Source organism: Micropterus dolomieu, linkage group LG09 (genome assembly GCF_021292245.1).
Source record: "Micropterus dolomieu isolate WLL.071019.BEF.003 ecotype Adirondacks linkage group LG09, ASM2129224v1, whole genome shotgun sequence".
Taxonomy (NCBI): domain Eukaryota; kingdom Metazoa; phylum Chordata; class Actinopteri; order Centrarchiformes; family Centrarchidae; genus Micropterus; species Micropterus dolomieu.
Window position 1 is genome coordinate 24,707,680 of NC_060158.1, and position 26,085 is coordinate 24,733,764.

The following is a 26,085-nucleotide window of genomic DNA, read 5'->3' on the forward strand; positions in this document are numbered from 1 at the left end:
GGTGAACAAGGTCAATGGCAAATCGGTTCCAGCTTGTTATCCAAAACACATTTACATCTTAAGTCTAACTGTAGCCGCCTATGCATCTTCAAAAAGATAAGGAGCTACAGTGGGATGAGCTGCTGCTGAGGTATTGTATGTATTATTAAATGCAAGCAAACAGACTTTGTTAGTTTTAATGGTGGCTGTTATCAGATGCAGGCACTTTGCACTAGCTCAGTGTTTCTGATTTGCAGCCCCTGTTCATTGAGTTTATGATAATAATATGGTAATAGCGGGACTCAGCACCGCGGACAGCTCCGGCGTGTCGCCCCGCCCCTTCCACAGGCTGCGTGTCGCGCGCGACAACCAATAGCTCTACCGCTGCCTCACTGGATCCAACAGAGTGCGCTTCAAAGAGCCTGTCCACCCAGAGAGGAGAGGAACCTCACTCCGGCTGTGATGCGTAGCGGGGCTCTGCTGGCTCAACAACACTTCGATGGGATAAAACCTCCTGGTCACATTTAACCGCTTATTGTGTGTGTGTGTGTGTGTGTGAGTGTGTGTGTGCCGCGAGGACGGAGACGTGCTCTTGTAGCGCGAGCGCGAATGACATTATCCCCCGCGTTTTTCCTTCACAGAAAATCAAAAATATTTGGAGCTAACTTGGAGCCGTTTGGACGTTGAGCAAGTTTTGTTTTTTATTTACTTGAATCACATTTGAGTCGTTTACTTAAAGGGAGCCCAAAGCCCAGGACGAGATGGAGAGCGAAAAGTACTTGCCGGAGCTTATGGCAGAGAAGGACACGCTGGATCCGTCTTTTCAGCACTCCCTGCGGCTACTGGATCAAGGTAAATGTCCGTGGTTAAATACTGGAGTAAACAGTTTAGCTGTGTGAAAACAGAGTCTATTCCACACTGTGCAGGTTTAACGCTACGGTGTTGAGCTGCAGGCTGTATGACTCCACCAGCCCGCCTACTTCAAGTTATAAATAAGAGGTTTGTGGGTCTGCTTACAATTTCCTGTTTGGTCACACTAAAATAGCGAGGTCCTTTTAGCATAATTGCTGTTTTGCCAACCTGTTATGCAGCCAAGATGCCATGTTAGCCAGCCTTCTTCTGTAGTGTAGAAATCAGTAAGCAGGCAGGCTTGACTCAGCCCAGAGGTTAACAAACTTTTCATGTGAATTGGACGAGCATTGGCACATAAGACCATAAATGATGAAATGTCTACTGTTGGCACCTCTAAAGGAGGCTTTTGTTGCTGGTTGTGATCTGGCACAAAGCTGGAAAAAAATGTTGATGTAGGTGATGACAAAGTGAATATTTGTACAGAAAGTGCACATTATATTACATAAAATCAGAACAGTTTGGTATGGATGGGAGCAGCAGCGAAACACTAAAACCACTTGACATCCCACTTTGCAGGCTGCGATCATCTCTATCCCATGCTGACATGTGTAAGCTGTGGTGCAAGTGGTGGAATAATCGCACTCTTATTTAAATGTACATGTGTTTCCTCCTTTGAAGAAGTGGACGTGACCGAAATGGAATTTTGAACGGATGGAGCAGCAGCAGACGCTTTAATTAATCCGCTGCACAGCCTTCCGCTTTGAAGCTGTCGGAATTTTGCAAACACTTCTTCAGACGCAGCCCTGTGGAGCTCCTCATGTGGGAAGTGGGTACCACTCATGGTCTTTGTCTACAGTCTAGCAGACTGTTAGAGGCATTCAAGACAAAGTGCACTAGTCTGTAAACAGTCCTGATGCACTGTAACTAATGCTATTGAACCCCCAGATGCAGCTCCTGCACCAAGCTGTTTTTAGTCAGCCAGCCATGTCCCTTCTAGTTGCTGCTCCCCAAACTTGGGACCTCAAGGGCTCCTTCAAAGGGTTCCAAAGGAGCCCCAGAATAGTGAAGCATGAATTAATTTGAATGTTGTTTACTTGCTGGAGTTTTACCAAAGTGACAAACAGAATAACAGAACTTACGTTACCCTCTGAACCTACAAAATGAATACACACTTACTTTAGGGCTCCAACTATTGTTTATATTCATTATTGATTAATCTGCTAATTCCTTTCTCATAAAACAGTGAACAATGTACCTCACAGCCTCCGAAAGCCCAATGTGATGTCCTCAAATAGCTTGGCGTTTCCGACCAACAGTCCAAAGCTATAGATCAATATTCAGTTGACAATTACATAAAAAAGAAAAAAGCAGCGAATCCTCACAGTTGTTAAGCTTGCACTAGGAAATATTTTGAATTGTTGCTTGAAAAATACCTTAAAGATGAACTGACTATGAAACTATTGCTGCTGATTAATTTTCTGTCAACTGACTGATTAACTGACTGAATAATTTCATCTCAAAGTTACTTTCTCATATTACTACAAACAGCTGAAATCTTCCTCTCCGGTATAATCAGATTTTATTATATTACATTGGGTTTTCTGGTCAAATTAATTGCTTGTTTGGAATTGTTGTGAGTTTCTGACATGAAAGAGTTTGGCGCTCCTGCTATGTCCTTAGATAGCCTACTAATAAAGTAGATGTAGTGTGTGAATGTGGCACATTATCCACTGTGGTGGAGAGAAAGACATATGTTAGACCCATTGTATATTATTAAAACTCTATATTACCATAAACTATATTATCGCCTTTTGATATGGTGCTGTGTAAAAGTAAATCTATTCTTATATAATCACAGTCTTCTGTTCATTCATTTTATGTTGGAGTAACGGATGTAATGGCCACTACAATATCAGTTGCATCAGCTGTAGTCCCGTTTGAAAGAACAGACTTAGGTCTCAGTGAGCTGATTCATGTACAGTAAGGTAAATTCATTTCAGTCCGCGAAGAAGATAAGGCTGTGTTTTACTCAGCACTTTTTATTATCTGCTGGTTTCGTTATTCAAATCTGGGTTAGTGTTTTTCTCCTAAGAACACTTATACCCTTCACCAACAGAAAGGGTGGAGCACTGAGCACTGTCATTCTCTTTTCTTTTTTTTTTTTAGCAAGGTAACAGCAAATATTGGCCATTTTCCAAAATCAAATAAAAATGATGGAATACTTAAGAGTAAACAATTTCAGAGTAAATGTTCCCCCTGTGTTTTACATTTAAATAGTTTTACCTTACCTTTACAAGTTCTTGGTATAACAGTTCCAGTAAAGTTAGTTTGTGATATTTCTAGTAGGGGCAAAGATTGCAGTTGGACACCATCGCAAGCAGCAGAATTAATCCGTGACATTTTATGAAGTAAGCAGAACTCTGCGGTGCACAAAATTTTGGCCGAAACAGTCTGCCGCAACTCCAAAACTGTAAATACTGTTATCTCTCTCTTACACAACAGATGGAACACGATGCAGCTTAATAGAGCACTTCTTCTGCCATCTTGCTGATGAGTTCTGGACTTGATTATGCAATTGGCAGGGGAAGCAAGGAACAGAGCTACAGTAACTAGAGTTACTGTGTGCAAGCGGCGAATATGAGATTACCCCAGGTCTGGAGAGACTTCCATTCAGGAGAAATTAGGGAAGCATTGTGTTCGAAGCTCGGGGACAGGGCGGGCTGCTTTGATAAGTTTGGGCCATTCGCAGAGCTCTTCTCCCAAAGGGGCCATATCTCTGCCCCTATGACAAGCCTCATACAGTCAGCAGCAAACACTTGGAGCGGGAAAAAATATCTTAACCCAAAATGAGAGACAAGCAGGACTACATGGAATGAAAGATCCTCAGCAGCATACTAATGACAGAAACACCATGAAGTGCATCTGGGTTTTTTTTGGCTATTATGTATTTTGTCAGAAAAAACAATTAACTTCAGGGCTGTCACTTTATCATTTATAATTCTGATTCCCATTCTGAAAATACAATCTGTCCCATAGCTTAGCTGTTGCCCACAGTAAACTAGGCTAATGTTCACCAAGTCGTGCACCTAAGCGTCTGGGAAAAATTGTAAACTGCAGCGGGGGCAATGCAAATGAACTGAATGACACTAATTCTACAACGTATTTTAGGATTAGGCTATGAAGAAGTGACAGCCCTCGTCTACTTACTGGCTTTATCTGGACTGGAAGCCTACCCCAAGTTAAAATATTTTATTTGGTCAAACTGTTTTTTCAATGAATCAGTTTATTCTATAAAATGTGACATATATTTTTTAAAAGCCTGTCAGAATTTCTGTCAGAGCCCAGGGCGACATCTCCAAATAGCTTGTTTTGTCCGACAAACACCTTTAAAATGCAAAAATATTCCGTTTAAAATGCTATAAAACAAAGAACTCCAAACCACAAATGTGTTTAAATGGACAACATGTTATTTCTAGTTGCGTCTTTGTCAGGTCAGATGTTTACATGTGGTCACCACACCCATGTATATCGTAAATCTGTAGACTAACAGGCTCTATGATGACAGGTGTGGTAAACCTTCCACACCGCCCACACAAACAAATCAAAACAATTACCATAATTAAGAAGTAGACAATGAAAAATGCATCAGTCCCAAAGAGTGGGGGTACATAGACAGTAATGCATCAACTCTGGGTCAAAATAGGAAATCCAAAGACTATAAACAACATAAAGCAAAGGTATTTAACCAGAATATCTCCACTCATTAAAGATCATATTTTTATTAATGTCCACTAACACACATGTATGTTATTATCCAATTGAATAAATGTTTAAGTGTATGACAACAAGCAAGAGATTCAATTACATTGGTCTTATGATTTGTTGGATATTACAGTTTTGTATTTAATATATGTCACCTTCTCTCCCACATCATGCAGACACAAGGCCCACATCATGACTTTTGCATAACTATCACTGCTATGATTATTGTGACGATCACAGCTGTTAAGACTTTACTTTCAAATATAATTCACATGAATATTACTACCTTTGTGTCATTTTCCTAGACAGGTTGTGTAAACAATACCACGTTTAAATTGTGAAGTCAGCCCCTGGCCCAGATGTATTCTGTTTGTTCTGTATGTGGATGCAGAGCGGCACGCAGCCCTCTCTGAATGTTTCAGGACCTCTCGCCCAGTTTGGACGTCGTAACCTCTGTGCTGCACATAAGCTCCATATCTAGTGCTTTTTAATTGGATATTCCACAGCAGGAGACCCAGCACAATGTTTGAATCACATTAACAGCCTCATCTAACAACAACAACACAACAAATAATATACATTTTCTGCACAGACTGAGCAGGTGTGGGAATAAGTATCCTTATTTCAGACATGATGCCCCGTCGCTAATTCATACATTTTTATCTCATCAACAGAACAGAGGAGTATTTTTAGCCATGCTTGAGTTTTGCCCCGAGTGAGAGCAGTTCCTGGGTTAGAACGCCCAGAAGTGAACGAAAATAAGCTCTGGCAAAGGATCAAAGGCAGAGATATCGTTTTGTTGGGGAAACAGTGCTTGATAGCGATAATGATCTGTGGATCTGCGGCTGGCCGACACGCTGAGCCACACAGTGAGGTGGAGGCGCAGCCACAGCTCTGAACCTGTCTGAGGCCGAGCGCTGACTTGTGATTTGGCCTGCAGATGTTGTGAACTTGCAAGTGAACTGTAAGAGGGCAGACGGGGGGGAGCTCCAGCAACCCGCTTTGCATTCAGACAAGCAGTGGACTGATGCTGAGCAGTGCTGTGTCTCTCCGCTTTGCTCCCACTGGAATCTGGGGGCGAAATGTAGGCCAGGACTAACACCGGCAGAGCCCAGCTATAAAACTAGCGCCTCGTTTACGGATGCGACGAGTCACGTGGAAGCACTGATTTCACTGCTAATGTGGGTTGCATGTTCTCACTCTTTATGGCAGCGATGATTAAGATCTTTTCTCACTCAGACACAGCACCTGGAAGGTGTTAATACAGTTAGTGTCAAACCTGGAATATTAACAAGAATCATCCTTGTTCCTCTGCATGTGAGCAAACTGACACAGTAGTTCCCAGTGAGACATTATCAGATATTTCATAACAGTGCTTAACAGAAGCTTCACCTAGCTTCACCTGGATGGGCATTATTGACCCGGTCTAACAACTGGAGAGAAGCCAAGAAGAAAAAGTGTCTGAAAAACAGTAAACAAGTATAAGCTGGATATGTAGTGTGTATATCCTTAAAGCTGCACTAATCAGTATATTGATATCTCAACAATGGCTGGATGGATTATGTGTAATATGAAAGGGGTCACTTGTTGTAACAATCCACAGAGAATAATCCCCCAACTCTGCTGTTCCCCTCAGCTCTACTGAGCGCTTTAGTATCTTTCAGTTCATTGCTTTGGTTTCATGGCCACCGCCACTTAGCTGATTTGTTTCACTCTCGCCGCTCCCACATTCCTCTCTTTTTCAGCTGCTGTCGTACTTCTCCTTTGATCCGATATTTCCTGACCTATTCAGAAAATACCGTGTTATTAGGTGTACTGCTGTATGGCTGCAACTTCAAACAACAAGACAGCATTAAACACTGATGCACTGAGAAGCTCACATTTTTTTTATTAAACAAGAAAGGAAGAGATTGTGGAAAAAACGGTCGTATATTTTTCAAACTAAAAAAGTATTGGTTACAAAGAATTAATTAGTGCATAATTCACATATGAAATTGGCCTATGCTTTAATATTTTGAGTGTGTTTAGAATTCAGCAACATGTCACTGTCACTTTCACTGGACCTGCTTTCTGCGGGTAAAAAGTCATGCCACAAAACAGAATTGATTAATTGCATTTAATAACCAGCTGTTGGTTCATCTGTCTTTTCTTGCATCTCCAAAGCGATCCCACCACCGCCCATGCAATCCCATCACCATATTGCATGGGATACAGTCTCCACCTGGCGCAAAGCTCGCCTTGGGCTCAGCTTGTTGATTTAGTGTTGAGACTGTCAAAAATCCATGTTGAACATGCTGCTCCGGTATAAATGCTGCATTCATATTTCAAATGCCACGAAAATGCGTATTTCCCTCCGTTGCTGAGGGCCTGCCTCGAGCTGTCTGCTAGGATGGCTATCCAGGAGGAGGCTCTCAATTAAAGTGTCCAGCCAGGGCGTCTTAAATAATGCAAACTGCACTTGTTTGGGCTGGATAATGCTGAAAGCTGATATTTCACTGTCTGGTAAGGAGAGCATTTAGATGTGAGTGTTGCTAGGTCTTCGTTAAGGCTGGGTATGGTTTTAAATGTTTCGATACTGGTGCCAATACAGCCCAAGTGCTCAGATATTACAGGGAGACTAAACACGAGCAGCCATTCAAGAACATTAAAAATAAAATTTGCGCAAACAAGACTAGAAATTGGTGGTGCTGGCCTTCTGTACTTGACACATTTACCACGGTACCAAAAAAAAGCTATGCTGTTTAACAAGACCAGGCAGTTTAACTCTTAAATTGCAGGAAGGATAGGGAGAGGACCCATGTAATCACATCGACAATATAGCCCCTGCTTTCCTTCCCTGCATCACGTGTAGATCCATTTATAATCATTTCATTGGATGATAATGCATAGTTCTGACAGGACACAGACAGACTAGGATTACACTGGATTAGTTTAAAAAGCAGAGTAACCCCCCACACTGTTTCAGTGTGTTTAGTGTGCCTGAAGCTGAGAGAGAGAGGCAGATGATGATAGGAACGAAACAGAGGGGATGAATGGGTTGGCAGGGCAGTAGAGAAACTAAGAGTCTCTTTCCCCAGGGAAAGGTTATTTGTAAGGGGACTGTACCAAAGTCCCATACAAGAGGCAAAATGTAATCTGAAAAAATGGAGGAGCGGAATGGAATGAGCTTAAATCGAAGAAAAAAGGCAGTTATGGGATCACTGCTGTAGATGTGTTGGTGATAACTAAGAAAAGTTCAGTCTTAAAAGAACATATAGAGACTCCCAGGCTACTCTTCACCACCTGCTTTCATACCACATCCCCCAGTCTCCTGTTCTATAACTGGAGCACATTTTCCGTGAGCGTATTCTGCACTTGCAGGTAGAGAGAGGTGCATCTCGTCCATGACTAAATCTCTGTCAAAGACGTGTGATTTCCCACTTCGCCAAGGGATAGGAGTGGTAGAAATTAATTGTTTATTAAATTTTGACACGCACAGCAACCTCCTTTTACGATTAAAGTGCTTTATTGGTGTTTCAGATTCCGTAGAGAATGAGAAGTATTTTCAGCCCACTTTTGTTTCCTGAACTAAACTGCACTGTTGAAGTTAATATTTGACTTTGGAGCTTGTTTTTTCCTTGAAAGGGTCCATTCTGGGCCCCTGCCTTGATCTCCCTGCGACAGCCACCGCTTCCCTTTCCCTCTTCTTTATTTATGTCGTTTTGTGCGGTTGGCACCTCTATAGAGTGGATTGCACTGGATTAGCTTCTCCGCCTCCCCAACTGATCCGATCCATTTTGTGTAATCCAACTCAATTTAATTATGTTTATCGTTCCACCTCGCTGGTGCCGAGGAGCAGCAGCACACCTCTACCAAGATAAGCCCGGGGACCTTGTGCCTTTTTTCTGGCAGTGTCTGCCTGAGCCTGTTGCTTTATAAACAGATGGTGTAAGTCACCTACACTCTCAGTAAATACTGTGTTAGGTACAATATTATGATTCTGAGCTCCCCTCGAACATTACTGTGACATGGAAAAAATATCCAAGGTTGAAGATCATAACCTCAGTTTTTTTGTTGTTGTTGTTGTACAGTTTAGCAGGCTCTCCATCCCTCGCCCCCTCTGATGTTGGGAGAATGAATGTGCCCACTATGTATACAGTCTTCTTTATTACTTCTGTGCGTCTAATCCTTGGCATTAGATATCAAAAGCTCACAATAAAAGCCTAAAATCTTTTTTCAACCACTCTCTAGTCAGTTGGCACAGTTCAAGGGCTCACAGATTGCCCGCTCATATCTTTTTCATCCTTGTGAATGTAGAAATTGTGATGCAAATGGTATTATATTATTTTGCAGGATAAATGTATTCATAGGTACTGATCTCAGAATTTCTATATAGGCGAGAAACGCCTCCAATCCAGTCTCAAACACCTAAAGTGTCGGTGGAGTCAACTGCACTGAACAGTAGATGTTATATCCCAACAAGTTCTGTTGAGTTCTAGTTGGGAGAAAAGGAAATAATAGCCTATGCTCTGTTTTGTGTCCTGAATGCTACAGTGTCATCTGCGCTGCCTCTCTAATCTATTATTTTAGACAGGTTCTTTTGTCAGGGAGAGTCTGCTTTTAATTATTTTTTATTTTTATTCAGAATTTTAAAAAGCGGAGTTATGCTGCACTCTCTTCTTGCTATAGCACAGCATACAAAGAAACTAAGACAATAGAACATTCACATCCTGTACGCCATGTAGCACATGCATATTGCAAATCTCATCAGAAAAAAAATATTTACAAAACAGAACCAGATTACATTCTTCTATTGCCATAAATAAACATCAAGTGTCATTTTGATGTAATGGGAAGAAACAAAACAATTCCAAACGTCATCATTCTTTCATAAGTAACCATTAGCAGCATTAATTTTCTACAGTGCGTGTCAGTGTCTACGCTTGATGGACAGCAGCTGGCAGGCTGCCAGAGTGCCCGTGTCACACCGTAGGGAACTAGAGACAAAACAAGCCTGCGCTGTAGCTTACAGGCCTTGGGCAGACAGTGTGTTGTTAGCGGTGGTCCTGAAGAGTAAGGACCACACCAGCATGTAACCAGACTGAAGTGACAGTGGCAGTTCAGTTTACATGCTGTTTAATGTGCTGCAGCAAAGCAGCTAATTAGCTACCTAGCCTCCAAACTGATGTTGCAGTGCCCGGTGAATGTTGGTGGGAATTGGTGGCTCATTCAACAAGCTACGGTGCAGGACAAGGTCTTCATGTTTCTAAGCTAGATAAGGAGCAGTAAAATAAAATGTGAGTTGCTGGTCAAAGTCTGATGGAACGATGAGGTATCTGCGATATGCTAGATTTAAATGATTGTATGAAAAAAGGTCTCCATCCACGTAGACGGTTACCAGAACGGTATTACATCAAATGAATCTAAAACTAGCAGTTCCTATCGTGAGCCACAAAAAAACCCACATATGTATAAAGTAGCAGACAAAAATCATGCAATTTAATTTTAGTTGGACTTTGTGGTATTTTTCATTAAATGTCCTGAAAAAAGGGGCAGAGGCTTTGGTGGCGGTGGGCATGAATCTTTAATGAGCGACGGCGGCGGAATACCAGTAAATGAAAGTTAAGTGCGTTTTCTGGGTTTTTGGAGCAGGAAAAGTTATCTTGTAATGTACTGAGGGAGGAGGAGAGATGGATGCTCATTTACCACCAGTGCCAAGAGACCTTTCCTTGTGTCCTGCTGGGCTGCTTGCTTCGCTGTGTCCCCCGTCTCTATTTTAAGAGCCTGATATTAAAGCCTAATTGTGTTCCGATTTTTCGGGGGCATCTTCCTATGTTTCTGGTGCCCTTTTTTTTCACCTTGTCATATGACATGCCAGCACAATTGTTGAAAATAGAATACGACGCAAAGCAAAATTTGTAATTTTCATGCTATTATATTAGAGTGGCGGTTTCTAAACAGACTTACTCAATGATCTCATCACCTCATTTCCATTAACACAGCGCAGTGACCAGATGCAGCATGTATATATTTTTTTTGTCAGCCTGTTAACATGTCACTGCTGTTGCAATTGGCTGTAAAACATTCATCAAGTCTTATAGGCAAACCATAAACAGGGGTCAAATCAGGATATACGATCCTCATAACAAGCGCAGTTATCCACTCTCTCCTCTGCAGTAAAACCATACTGTTGCTGCTGTTTGTGTGACGCTCAAACTGATGGTCCATATGTGCTCCTTTGCTGTGCCATTTGGCAGCACTTCTTGTTAAAGTTTCAACTAGGATTTTCCCAATAAGAGGTTGGTTACTTTGACCTGGAAGTGGATCTCTGTCTGTCTGCTTGTTAAATCTCTGCCTCTCTCTCTCTGTGGCCATCATTAGTCCACAGAAAAAGTTTGGAGCTTGTATGGAATCTGTTTTATTTTTTTTTTTGTAGTATATCCGCCATAAGGCCCTACAGCATAGTGAGGAGTGCGTGGCTCTCGCAAAGGCAAAAGATTGAATTTGTACTTATACAAACCTTTATTTAAAAGGGACAGATTTTCCTTATCTGGGCAGAGGCACATTGCTACACTTTCTTGTTATTTGTATGTTGCTTAAAACATTTAATATAGGAAATTAGCAGTACTTGAGAAAATATACTTATCACAAAATAATTATGCCAGTTTTCCCACTTCAGGGAACAAAACTGGATAAGGCAGCTGCTTCATTTTAATTTATTAAATGACTTAATTATTGTTGTTTTGGTCACATTTGACTGAAATCCTACAACTGATGAATGGGAATCAATTGTCAACTTCATTTCAATACAAGCAAAGAAAATTATGCAAGGTCATTGGCTCCTTCTGAAGACATATGTCTATGAAAACAGGTCACAAATATAAAGTTTTATCTCCCCAAAATGCTGAGTCATTTCCTTAAAAAAGCTCGGCACTAGTTTTAGAAAACATTACTTGTTTTGCAGTTAAACACACATTTGGTCACTAGTGAGTATTTACAGTAGTAGGATGTATCTGGGATTGTCTTATAAACTACCTGTATAAATAAACTACAGTGTGTGTGTTCATGGTAATGAAGGAACATGTCTATTCTGAAGATTTGAGGACTTAATAATAGGCAAAATAACATGTTATGATGTTTCTTTTTTTTTCTGCAGCTATTTATTAGGCAGCTCATTCATTAGTGACGGGATCACAAGTATCACCGCTCAATTCTTTTCTGTCATATGTGATGCATCTCTGGCAAAGATGATTGTAATTGCAGGGAGCATGCAGTCCGCACAGTCAACGCCTCCTGAGCTGGCGTGTCGATGGGAGGCTGCAAGAGGTGAATGGATAGAAATCAAGTTTATAGATCTGTGGTTCGCACGTGCCCACCCTTCCACCAGAGGGTCGAGGTTTTAATTGCCGTCTGACCAGGGTTGGTCCTGTGTGAAGATGGGCTGCGTTGATATGAGAAGTAGGGGGAAGGAATGGTTTTCTTTCTTTGTGGTCGTTGTATTGACAGCTTCTCATCCTGGAGGAGCTGATAAGAACACAGGATCCAGGGAGACACCCGGAGGAGTGGATTGCATTACAGGGCCAGGAATCAGAGCTGTATTTTGGGGTCTGGAGAGCCTTACAGGTCCTGCGTCAAATCTCGCGTCTGAGGGCACAGACGCAGGCTGAAACTTAAGTCCAAAGCCGATGGAGAAAGTGCCAGAGCAGGTGGCATGCATGAGCAGCGAGCCTGTAACCTTGTAACATAAATGAAACAGCTGTATGCACGCGGAGCATCGTATTCGAAATCAATGAGGGAAAGTGCATTGATTTACAAAACAAAACAGAAAAACACAGGGGCCCTTGTTGCATGCTTTATGTTTGGTCACAGATCCAGTGCTGCTTTATTTACTGGAGCATCTGCTCAGACAAATGTAGACAGAAACAAAGGAGTATTTATTATATATTTTAAAATATATATACATATTATGTATTTTATTAGCTTTTCACATTATTGAACTTAATTAAGCTTTTTTTAATTGCACAATATTAACAGTAGAATGATGTAAGCACGTATAATAACTTGGTATAATATAGTGTATAATCATTTTGTAAATATGTAACAGTAGAACTCATAATGATTCATAAACAATGACTGATAACGGTGTTGAAGGTTGATCTCGTTGATTTTGCATTGTTTGTGTGGCCCATTGAAATGTTTTGCCATTATTATCTTTTTTGTGCAGTTTTTCATCTTTGAATTTGACCATCATCATTAAGACACAAAACAGTAAGATACATGAGGTTGCTAGAGAATAATTCATTTACTGAGCAAGTTTTAGTAAAAATACATAATGTGAAGAAAATGAAATTTGCACACTTTTCCGGTTCAGACCGGTTCAGCTGCGCCTCTGGTCAGTGAGGAACCGCCATGTCTCAGAGCAGGATCACATCACCGATCAATATATGATGTGTAACAAAAGCCAAATATCGGGGCACAAAAATATGCGCATCTAACCCTCGTGTAAAGTGACATCACTCCAAGCGCTTGACTTATTGCTCCGTTTACTCCCTTACATGATGCCTTTGAGGCTGGAGAATCCACAGTGCTGTAGGATAAATTGCACTATGTGTGAAAGATCTCATAGAAGTACATTACCCCCACTGAGCTCCTCAGGTCACCCAGTGAGAGATAATTGTGAACGCTGCTGAGAAGGAAGAGTCCAGCTTACAGGAGACATCTTCTGTTCATCATCGCTCGTTTAAAGCCTCTTCCTTCCTTCAAGTGGTTTTCTGGGGCTCATTCCTGTGGTGGTTTTCTTATGTCCTCTCACTTTTGGAGGTTGTTACAACCCTCAGCGGGTTTTCCAGTTCCGTTTTCCCACAGGTTCACAGTTTGCTGAAATTAAGGTCTCGGGTTCACATAAGAATCTAAATGCATTATGTCTTCTTCTATGTCATACGTTACCCTCGATTATATCTCAACTGTCTTTGGAGCTGTATAAGGTTTCTGTTTATATTAAAGTTTCAAATGATAAAAAGGTTTGATTTTTGACTTAACAAAATATCAAGCATATTAGCTTTATTTGTCAAAAACACAATGCAAAAGTTATATTGGAAATCTATTCTTCCTTTTAGTCCAATTGTATTCCTAATACGCATCACTTCCTATGTTTTCTTTTTTTTTGAAAGACAAATTTGCTGACAGAATCTGGGGAATTTTAGAATATTTTAGGTCCAGCACGTGGAATGGGATTTTGAATGCCTAAAGTCTATCCATGGATATTTTTTCCTCTTTAAAACTGCACTATGTAACAGTCTCCCTTTAACAGATAAAAACTAAAATTCATAAGCAATAAATTGCACCCTTGCTCAACTCAATACACATAGGGGCTCTGCTGATCTAGCCTTACTTGTTCTGGTAGGAGCAGTAGTTTATGGTAGCTAATGTTAACTACTGTTACACCAAGTTTTAGCATTTACTATTAGTTCAGTTCAGTTTTATTGGTCATGTGTAGGTTAACACAGGGTCAACGGTACAATGAAATGTGTTAGATGAGAGAAACACAGGTCGCCCCAGCAATACAATCACAAGTCATAAAATAAGAGAATAGATTAAAGAGAAATACAAGGATGGAATAACATCTGTTTTTTTTAATTATTCTCATCATATACTTGTGACCGCTTCAGATAAAATTACATAACTTTAAAATTATATATTTTTTCTTAGTGCTCTAATTTTCAAATTCACACGACTCGTATCATGAGAACGCATTGAAGGATTTGCTTGTTAACACCACAAACTCGTTCACACATTACACATACCACAGCAAAGTGCATCCCATCTTTACCCCCATGTGCTGCTGTAGACCACTCTCCCCTCTCCTGGCCTCTCCAATGTAGCAGTGTTATCCAGTTCCAATCTACCTACTGTTCTCTCCACATAACACAAATAACCCCCCTGGCAATCGGTAGTGTCTGCCTCATTATCATATTTATTTAAAGTATCGTATGACCCATTTCATTCCAACATGGGTTCCTCTCGTCATGATTGAGTAGTCCCATATTTAAGGTTAGTCTCCAGAGATGCGGCTGTGCATAATGGGAACATTACTATTAAGCATAGTCACAGTCATTGACTGTCCTTGTCATTAAAATGAAGAGAGAAACACTTCTTCTGTTCCTAAGTAAGCATTGTTTTAGGTTACAATGACTGCATTATTACAGATACATTCAAAAACTGCAGTCTATAAAAAAGAGCCCTCGATCTTTCTTTGGAGGGAATGCTGGAAATCCAACTCACGCAATCAATGATCTGTCATGTAAGCAATACGAGATGAAATACTGAATATGTTGGCTCGGTGGCTAGTGATATAGTATACAGAGTCTTGTTGGTGAAAGGAAAAGGCTGTGGTGCTGCCCTTTGTAACGTGACCACTCTAATGGACCACATCTGATGAATGATCATCATTGCACCAATAATAGAAGGAGAAATATGTCCAATCGCCAGGTGTACACACCAGTGCGATCTTTAATGGCTGAATCTGTCACGAAACGTCTCGAGCTCGTTCACAATGGCCATTGTCCTGTGGCTGGTAATGGAAGATTAATAGCAGGCTACCAGTCCATCTCTGATCAGAGTTATCGAATGGTTTCCCTTGGATACGTTTCTCAGGACTTGGCCACGTCTGGGCTGTATTGATCGGCTGCTTGCAAATTTATGGTTATGTTTCTGCAATTTGCACAAAGGCAAAAACATTGTTGTCTCTGCTGGCATCAGTCATTGACTTCCTGCAGATGTGGCCGTGGCAGTAGGTCTCAGCTCTATCTGTCCCTTGGTCCCAGGGGGTCGAACCCTCTCCTTTTATGACAACGTGAATGTCATCGCTGTTACTTTATCCATCTAATTGACTGTGACCTTCTCAATGCTTTACATTTAGGAAACATTTATTGATAAAGGTTGCTCTCGGGTGATGTAAATACTGCACTGTACTGATATGACAGTTTGCGAGTAGGGGGGTAGATATCTGGTTTGTTTTGTCGGACTATTCAGCTGATTTCAAGTACAAAATGTTAGGCTTTACTTTCTTATAGAATTGTGGATTCTAAAGCCATGGTGTTTTCCTTAAAAACCTAGCCTAACTCACCCGGCCCTACAGCCCCAAACTTTAACCTCAAACTGGCTTTAGCTTCAGATTAACTCCCCCCTGACCTGGCAAACCCCACCCATTCCTCCTTCCCCACGCTGTCTCATTTAGCTTCATTGCACGGGGTTTCATTACCTTTGCCTTAGTCAAATGGCTGGGAGCTGTGGACTGATATTTCAACTGAGACATAATTAATGAGATGTGCATGTCTCCCTCCTCTGACCGAAGCACTGTAAGACGTCTGCTGGGACTAAGTATAGGAGCTAAGAGCAGCAGGATGAAGAGTGGAACGGAGTCTTACTGCAGCTACGGAGGTGTAGCAACGGCAGAACCTGGATAACAAGCAGTTTCATTTTTGTTCTACAAGAAAAAAAAACAAAACAATGGCTTTGAATTGGCTGCACTCTTTCTGTAACTTAACAAGGCACATGCTGCTTGTTTAGATTAGGACTTCCAAACACATCTAGCCTATCTGTCCAGGGCTCTGGAATCAAAGAGAACATAATAATAATAATAATAATAAATTTTATTTATAGTGCTTTTCAAGATATTTCACATGCTATGAAATACACAGATTCAAAAGATAATTAAAATACATTAACAAATCACAAAAATCTAATTTTCGTTTATGAAATTCTCTAGTTTATTGTGTATTTTTCACTCATACGTCCTTTATAAGCACATTACATGCATGATTATGTTAGCTTAGTGTCTTATGAATCCATGGATACCAAACACAAGGTGTTCCATCTTCATTACATGTGGTTTATAAGCCCAGATGTATAAATAGAGAAAACGGTCCAAAAAGGGCTTAGGACCTAGAGGTTTAAAAGATATACAACACAAAAAAGCTGTTGTGAAAAGGTTTTAATTAGTGATTTGAACATGGACGGATCAGTACAGTTTGGGATCTGTTTGGTCAAAGAGTTCCAGAGAGGGGGGACAGCTTTGGGAAAGGCTCTATCACCCCAGGTCCAATGCTTGGTCCTGAGTGGCAGAAGCAAGAGGATGGCGTCAGACGAACAGAGGTTATGGCGGGGAGTGTGGTGGTGGAGCAGGTCAGTGAGGTAGGAGGGGGCCTGGCTGTGGAGGGTTTTGTGGATGAGGAGAAGGAACAGGGAGCTAGTGGAGGTTCTACAGGACAGAGTGGTGTTGTTAATGGTGAGACAGAAATTATGTGTGTTTTGGTGAGTAATTTGGGACCAATGATGTGATGAAGTCTGAGTTGTCACAGCTGAGTTTGAGAAAGTTGGCTTGCATCCGTGATTTTATTTCAGTGAGGCAGTTGGTCAGAGTGGAGTGAGTTGTAGTGGTGATGGATTTAGCGGAGATGTAGAGCTGGATGTCATCGGCATAGCAGTGGAAGTGGAGACCTAGACAATACACTGAAAGTAAATATTATTCCATCACAAAATGAAATGAAAAACAAAGTTATGAAGATATTTTAATCATATTATAATCATGAATGGAAGGTAGTAGTAGGATACATTCCAGTAAAGTACAATTAATACAGCACTTGACGTCTGCATTTTTTTAGTAAAAGTCATAACTTTTTCTCACCACATGTTAACTGTTTTGCACCCACAGGTCTGAATGTGTAAATGCTGAATTTGGTCCAAATTGCTCTCAGATGTTCAGAGCCAGAAATGGAAGTGGGGAGACTTGGCATTGAATTTCCTGAATTTAAAGCCAGCTGCAGTGCTAAAAGGTGGTGGGGGAACGGTCACTCTATACTTGTTTTGAAAATTATTGAAAACACAACAATTACAACACAGCTTCTTTGCCACCATGAATAAAGCCTTGTGGCAATGTTAAAATAATAATAAACAGGATATGCGATGCTCTTGCATAACAATGTGTAATGACGGCTTTGGCACTGCATAACAACACAATTGTGTATAGAAGCAATATCTGGCCCTCAATCAAGTGTCTTCAAATAAGTGAATCCAGCACACAGACTCAAAAATAACTGACTCACATGAAACAATACAATAGCTTTCATGCTTGTTTAGTCGTACTGCTATTAAAGATGGGGTACGCAATTCTGGAGAAATCCAGTACCATGAAAAATACCATGATATAGAGCACACAACGACACAGCAAGTAATGTAACAAACATAAACTACGTTCTGGGTTAGCAAACTGTCACTACAGTTGCTGTTGCAAAGCTAACATGCAAAGAGGACAAGACGGTTTCCCACAGCCAGCACAGCAGCTCCAGACAGCGAGACTCACTGCTCTCCTGCCCAACAACAGCGTATCTTGGCAAACTAGAAAGTAAGCTGAATGTCCATGGGCAAGTCATTTAACGTTACCCGACACACAAATCATGGCTGGAATAGTGTTGTGTGGCTCTGTCCAAGCCACTTTGTTTGTTTCCCATTTACAGAGCCAGGGGCTGTGTACAAACACTGGATTTTTTTCAGTGCACACACAGAATGGACAGCTAGTGAGGAGGAGATATTAACTGAATCTGACAAAAAAAACATGTATTGGATTAGAATGGCATGTCCTACCTTTAAGGTGAGTTCATTCTTCTTTTTTTATGAGTTAGATGTTAGTAAGTGTATTCATCTCAATAAAGAATATTTCATAAAGTGTTTTTAGGAGTCAATAATGTGTTTTTAAAGGTTTTATTGGTACATTTTTTATTTTTCACAATATAAAATGAACAAGATTGGAAGATATTCTCTACCAGCAGCAGAGTTAGCAACACATAACACGTGCATGACCTTTAGCTGCTGAGATTCCATCCCATTATCACCTCCCCACAGTTGGCATGTATGTGCTTCAAAGGCGTGTTTTGCGATTTTCACAGAGATCATTTAATGGAGAGTTTTCACTGCCAAGTCTCAAACACACTTTCTATTATCAGCCATTGTCACAGCACCACAACTGCCCAGATGCTTTTGTGCAGACTGAAATGACCCATTAACTCTGTAGGGTGCAATTTCATTCTGACCGGCTTAAGGCACCAACTCAGACCCTAACTGGGTGAACCTGACGACAGGAGTGGACAGCTACCTCTTATATATTTCAACTTGGAGCTGCCGTGCTAATGATGCAATGGGTGGTGATGCAGTGAGGTATTACACATGACTCTGCCATGGTGTGAGACAGATTCTCTCTTTCAGATGACATAAAGACAAGTCTTCAATGTGTTACACTGTGAACTGTCATCCTGAAGAGTTTGCATACACTTCACAGTCCCTTTTTCCCCCTCATTTTCACAGCCTTATTTGCTCCTACGTCTCAGTCGTGGGTCTGACATTGACAAGGCTGTCAAAGATTACTGTCAGACAATATACCCAGAGCTAGAGTGCAGGCCTTAAACACCATATCTTACCTAGTTGTTAAGATTCTCAATAATTGTGAAACTATTTCAGCGATTCCTTACCCCTGAATCTTTACTGCTGTTGTTGTTTTCCCTGCTCTCGTCGCTGTGAGTGAAGCGGCGTGCCAGTGGGTGACAACACGCAGCAAAACATGGTTAACATGTTTCATGTGACACTTCAATTTCCTCTCTGTCAATCAGTGCAGCTGCTGTATCTCTCTTATTGCTCTGGTAGACTGACAGCTCATGATAGATCTAGTTTTCGGTTAGCAGCAGAAATGTGTGATTACACAGAGGAGCATGCAAAGACATGCATATATATGCAGGTGAGATATACATATACCTGCTCGTACTGCGTATGCGCACACTCACTATGCATTTAAGGCATTTTGGTCCTAAAACAATCCACCTGTTTTGAGACAAAAACAAATCTTGAAATAAAACAAATTGCTACATTGATATCAAGACTTGAATCAGAAAAACCTTTTAATTCAAGCAGCGTGTGTATTTTAATCCTGAGCTAAATGAGTTGTTATTTTTTGCAGTGTACAAAAGAGCAGGCCAATTGATTTATGTCACCACGGCTGGTTCTAAAATAACCTGAAATTCCCTGATAATGGATTTTGTTTACAGTAAATCCTGCACAATCTGGGCACAGAGGTGATGGCTCCTGGGCCCTCCCATATGCCTGCTATAGCCTCGGAGAGATTGTCATAAAAATGGTACGTCCCGAAGAGACTGCCGGCGGCGTTGCTGAGTCGACATCCCCACTGTGTCCTAGAGTAGTCCATTAGCTCTACCTGCCCCTTTTCGCCACAGGATCCCCACAGCACTAAATGAAGCCAGGCATATTTTCATCTTCCTGACAGCCTGGCTGCGGCGGCAACCATGGGAGATGGAAGTCTGTGTCAGCCTGCACATTCTGCCGCATTTCTGTCAGCAGGATTGGCCCAGATGCAGATGCACAGAGCACTATATCATTCATACAGGACTTATCTTTTTTAGAACAAGAGAGTTCATTACAGTGAAGAAGGGGCAAGCTGTGGTCCCCACATCTATAACATCTGACTGTACTGAGTTGTCCGAGTTAGCTATAACCTTTAAGTTCAAATGAGCCATAGCAGCCTGCAGCTACAGTATCTAGGCAACATTAGAAATGCACTGGTGTAGGGGTAGCTGAGGAAGTTGCTATGCAAACCTACACTTGCACACACATTCACAAACTACGGTGTGTATTTAAGTTCTAGGAAATGTATAACTCGAGCAATACATGTCCATCCATCCTCTGGTCGTAAGCTGCTGTTTGGAAATTCAACTTTTGGACTAATTATCATCATTAAATTGTTAATAATTTACAAGTTTAGTCAATTATTGAATCACTTTTGATTGTGCTGTGTTGAATGACAAAACAATCTTAACTCAAGGTTATTACTTATTGGCTTTATCTGTAACTTTCAACCTCATCACATGGTTTTGATCAGAGTTTGCTCAGTTTGAGTCAGTCTTGAGTCAGTTTGAACAAACTCCATCCACTGACGAAGACCGTGAGGTGTAGTTAAAAGCTCTTAGGTGGGTTTTGAGCTGTGATTAACTTCTCAGATGTTATGAAAGACTTCTGGGTCCAAATCTACAAGAATACTATGTTGCAAGAATCCATTATCTCCATCCCTTTGCTTGCTCGGAGATATTGCACAAGTCAACCCCCCAATCAAATACAGAAACCCATTACTCATATCTCTAACCCTTGCCAAGAAAACTATTCTGCTTAAATGGAAATCCAAGCAATCATTAAACATCAATCACCAGATCAACCTACTTTTAGATTTAATTTCAATAGAAAAAATAACCCCTAATAAATGCAATATATTGGTCTTTAATGATACCTGGAATCCATTTCACACACTTCTCAATTAATAGGAAACCGTACTTCACCTGGGAGCCTAGTCCACGCACATTAACTACTACTAATGTTAGTAGTAGTCTTTCAATCTGACACTGGTGTGTTTTGCTGTGCTTGGAGAAAGTGTGCAGCTCTCTCCTGTGTTTTTTGACCGGCGGAGAGTAAATAATTTTCCGTGTATTGTTTAGCAAAAGGGATTAAACCATTAAATGCACAGCAAAGTCATTAGTAGCAAAGTTGCAGAACGTGTAAATGTGTTTGAGCAATGTGAAGAAGAAATAATCACAAAATCAATGCATTCTTATAGTTGGTAAATTGTACCTGCTGGTTGTTTCACACTGTTTGACAAATTTACCAGTATGTTCTGTTCCAGCACAGGAACGCATATACATTTGATTCTTTGTGAATATGAAAATACGGATTTATTCAACATTACACCCCAAATCTACACAAGTATAAAAGAAAACAGCCACACACACCTGTCTGAATGAAATCTTTCCAAGTTCGCTTGGAAGCATTTTCCAGCTTTTATGCATCAGAGGTTATAAAAAGTTGGCTGGCTTTGTGCACAGTTTCTTTATGAATAACAGGATGTTGTTGCAGGTAAACACATTAGTGGCATTTAAGGAGAAGCAAGTAATGCACCATGAGAATATATATACTTACACCACTGCATACAGTTCATGTATAAATGACAAAAAACAAGTCATTGTATTTTTATTTGTAGTCTGACAAAGATTCTTCCACTGCTATTTAAGTTTGCTGGTCTTATAAATCCCAGAAAGCATCGTTTCTTTTCCGAGCTTTGCACATTGAGAACTAACTGAACCATCTGCCTCCAGAGTCGCTCTGCTTCTGAAAAATGTTTGTAGAACAAAAACTCCAATCTGCAGAATGAATGCTACCCCATAACACCAGCTATACCCGGAGTATTTATGTGCATTTTGCTGCAGATGCTAGTCGAGAAAGCTTTCAGAGGTGTGGAGGAGTTTGTGCAGCAGCTCAATCTTAACCATGGTGGCCTATACAAAGCAAACCACCCACTCACGTTAGAGATACTGTACATTTAAATGTCTGTTTGCCAAAATGACTGAGACAGTGAAAAGAAAGGAATGTGCACAGTCAACTGCCATACATTCACTCTTTTGGCAGTGTGTAAACCAACAGAGACAGTAAAATCCACTGCTTTTACTAATAATTTACTTTCTTCTCGCAGAGAACACTCATGAAGATGTGTTAATTATCTTGCCCATAAATCATCGCCATCCACAGTTGCTAAGTATGGTGCAATTGTGAACACAATCACAAAAGCAACCTTCAGAGGCACAAAAGCTACATCCGCTCACATCCACTGTGGGTTTCCACTCAACATTCAAGCTGTCAGTCAACAGAGTGAAAGAGTTCAACCGGGCACCATCGTTATAGCCTTCCCTTCCTGCCACTACTCCCCTGCGCTATTCACTTACAGCTTTAATTTTCTCTGTGCTGATATTGTTTGGAGTCATGGCAAAGTTAGGCTGTGAGGGACGCAGGTGCTGAGAGCCAAAGTGTCATCCCCTCTGGTGTGTGGTCGATAATGAGACTGGGAGAGCACATGAATAACTCCATGAACCCTTTTTCATTTCCTTAATCTCTGCCCACAGGCCAGTCTAGTAACACTGAGTCATTATTTTCCAACGGTTTGCTCGCTACTTGATCACACATATCGCCTCCTATGGGGTAGGATAAAGAAGGGAAGAAAAATCCACTGCGCAAATGAAAAACGCTCCGTAATTCAATATCTTTAATAAAGATGGTGAACAAATCTCCTTGATAAGCTCTGTGTAGAATGATTAATTGCAGACTTCCTTGCAACTTCAAGCCCGCAAGCAACTTGTGACCTCAGACTACCAGGCCATAGAGGTGGAAGTAGCCGCAGGACAAGCTCTGCCTCCGCTTCGGGCTTTGACCAAGCGCAATGAGCCTCACAAAGGAGCTTATTCTTTCTCTTATTTTCTTTCCCTTGATCTTGTCACCAAGCCGGCTTCCCATCGTGATTCTCCGCAGTATCCTCTTTCATAAAATCCCAGGTTTGATGTGCTTCCCGGGGATCTGGTAAGTGCTTGGCAGTGCACGCCAGGTGACTCAGCGAACAAGGATTCAGCAGGCCGACACTATCGCTCCTACAGCAAGGACCTGAAGTGAGACTAAGCACTCACAATTGATTTAATCACTTAGAATAGGAGCAGAATATAGTGAGGCTCTGTTAATGTCTCCCCCGCTTTTAAAAGCTTGGCCACGCACAAAAGGTTAATCAGATATGGTGACCTACTGAAGACTGTGCTATCAAAGTAGCAAGGGTTATTTTTAATCAATCAATAATGCCATCCACAGAGTCACCCCAACACAGTAACATACTCTTTCTCAAAATGTTCAAAAATAAAGAGAGGGTGAGAATTGTAAGAGAAAATGGATGAGGGAAGCAAAGAACAGCTTGACACAACACAAGTGATCTTTAATAGTTTCTACACTGGGGAACATTGCTATAATACCGGTTAATAATTAATTTGTTGACTGACAGAAAATGATTTACAAAAAAGCTAAATGTTTGCCTGTTCTCAAATTTGATGTTTTGCTTCTTTGTTCTTTTATTATATATTATATTATCTTTGACTGTTGGTTGGACAAAACAATCAATTTGAAGACTTTTCTTCCGGCTCGGGGAACTCAGGATGGGCCTTTTTACTGGCTTCTGGCATCTTACAGAAGACAGAGACAAATACCATCAGTGAGAATGAATTAATTAAGTTGCGAAAATGCCTAAAACGATTAATGTTTATGTTTTCTTTCCCGAGAAAGACCTTCAGCAGCTGTGTGTATTATGACTCCTGTCCGCCAGAAGAAATGGTGGATCAGCCACGGTGGCAGGTGGACAAAAAGGTTAATTTCCAACCCTGCGGCAGACTTTGACACAGGAGATCGCTCATTTCCCGTTTTCTGCCAACAGTCAACATTGCTTTCTTTTAATGATGATGACAGTGCCCTAACCCTAGCACTTTAACCCAAACCATAGCATTTTCCTAACCCTAGCAAAGTTGTTTTTGTGCCGAATTCTAACCAAACTTTAACCATAATGATATGAATCATTTTTGGAAGGGTGATTTGTATCAGTTTCGGAAGACACTGGCAAACAATGATGTCCTGCCCAAAACAGCATCAGATCAGAAAGCCCTTAAATACTGGAGGTCAGTTTGGAAGGCAAAGACAAGCCCTCCTGGAAAAAGTGTTCACTAGGCCTATCACATTTAGTGAGTTAAATCATTAATATAACATCAGTGTTGTTGTTATGGTTATAAGAAATGATTAGTTAGCAATGATGATTCTAATGTTGACTAATTGTTGAGATGTCCCAGAATACACTGTTAGTGGACACTTGCCCACCATTTAGAGTATTTTTCATGAAAATTGTCTATTACAATTACCCAGCTGTTATGCGAATGATGTTATAATTATTTGCAACTGTAATTGTTTCATCTACAATTTTACAGCTCTTTTGCCTCAGGCCACACTTTTAGGGAAATAAAAAAACAACTTTATTTTTTATTTTTATTTCAGTTCTTTCCTTAACAAATCTCGCAGGTGTTTAACTGTAAGAAGGGATTACACTTCCGGTGATTGAATTACTGTTACTGTAATTTGTTACTCTGCAATCTAGCAAGCCAGCCCAGGAAAGCATTTAGACAGGGGGCATGGCTGTGGGATTTCCTTGCTTGAAAGCTTGATGAAGTAGTTGAGAAAATGTCAAGGGCTTTACTGAGGACTCAGTTTGTAGCTGTGAAACATGAGGACAGCCCCTCGACATAGACACTATGAGAGGAAATATGAAAGTTTGCGTGTTTAGCGGAGGTGGGGTGGGGTGGGGGGGTTAATTTACTCTGCTTTGCTCTTTGCACATTCATATTTCACATTATTTATTTAGTCAGAGTACATTCTTAAGCAGCGTGGCCTTTAAGGACAGACCTGATTGAAGTGGCTTGTGTAGCGATCAGCAGGCCCTGATATGCTTTATTCATACTAGAAGAGGCAGTGGTGATCCCTGGTGTCATAACTTGTGAAGCCATGGCTGCAGAGTCACTCCACTCATAGCTGCGCTGCAAATGACAACGAGATAGGATGTGTATGAAAACTATATGGGCTTCTTTCCCGGCAATTAGTCTTGACTGAATCGATGAGCGGCTGGATTGTCTTGTTTTTCAGCGCTGCTCTTGGCTCGCAGATAAAATTGGTATTAGTAGACAAGACATTTCTGTGAAAATGATATCAGATTTGTTTAGAGAATATCTTTTGCAGGGGTCTCTCAAATCCACTGCTTGTGGTAGAAATGTAGCCTCTCAGATTAAGTGGCTCAGCTGCATGTTCACCTCCATCTTTGGAGACATTTCAATGACGATACAGGCTGAGACATTGTTAAAAGGGGAGGGGTGGCGGTGTCCGTTTACCCAGGAGAGAGCCGGTGTAATCCATCAGCCTGGCTGCTGCCCGTTCAGCACAGCCGGCCCCAGCTGCATACTGCTAACCACCCCTCCACCTCGTGCTCTGGCTTCCCTCTATCAACATCTCTCTTTCTGTCATTCTCAAGCCTCTCTGGGCTCACTGTGCAGCAATACTGCACAGTAAAGATTTAAGGATGTATTTGATCACGCATCTGACCTGATCATCTGCGGCTGACCTGACCACTAAAAACAGCAAATAGAGATACCATACAAATATTTAATGTGATGCACTATATACCACATGCTAGCTTGCAGTAAACCTTCGTACAGTAACAAGATGTTGTAAGGAGAGTGCCACTAAGTTCTGCTTAAATATAAATCTTAAATTTTTCTTACTTTCAACAATGACCAAAACAAACAAAGCTGGGGATGGTACTTATTAGGAAACATTAAAAATTTATAAGAATTAGTGTGTTTTGGGGGATTATTTTCAGTGGTGAATTAATACACAGGACCAGGACAGTGTGTGAAATTGATAAAACATATTACCAGCCTTAACCTTTAACGAAATGTTTGGCTTTTTAGGGGATACACATATTTGCTTTCTTTGCTCTCATGTCTGTCCGATAAATGAAGCAAAAGCAAGCTAACAGTTTTCTTAGCTTAGCATAAAAACTCTTAG

General features: G+C 40.9%; 1 protein-coding gene across 1 annotated transcript in view; it reads left to right on the forward strand.

Moving 5' to 3' along the window:
• The first annotated feature begins 396 nt into the window (after nt 1–396).
• The window catches only part of khdrbs3 (KH domain containing, RNA binding, signal transduction associated 3), a 108,625-nt gene continuing 82,936 nt past the window's right edge, over nt 397–26,085 (forward strand). The window contains exon 1 of the mRNA XM_046058091.1: nt 397–831. Coding sequence (XP_045914047.1) covers nt 741–831 — 91 coding nt within the window. The 5' untranslated portion in view covers nt 397–740. The remainder of the gene's footprint in view (nt 832–26,085) is intronic.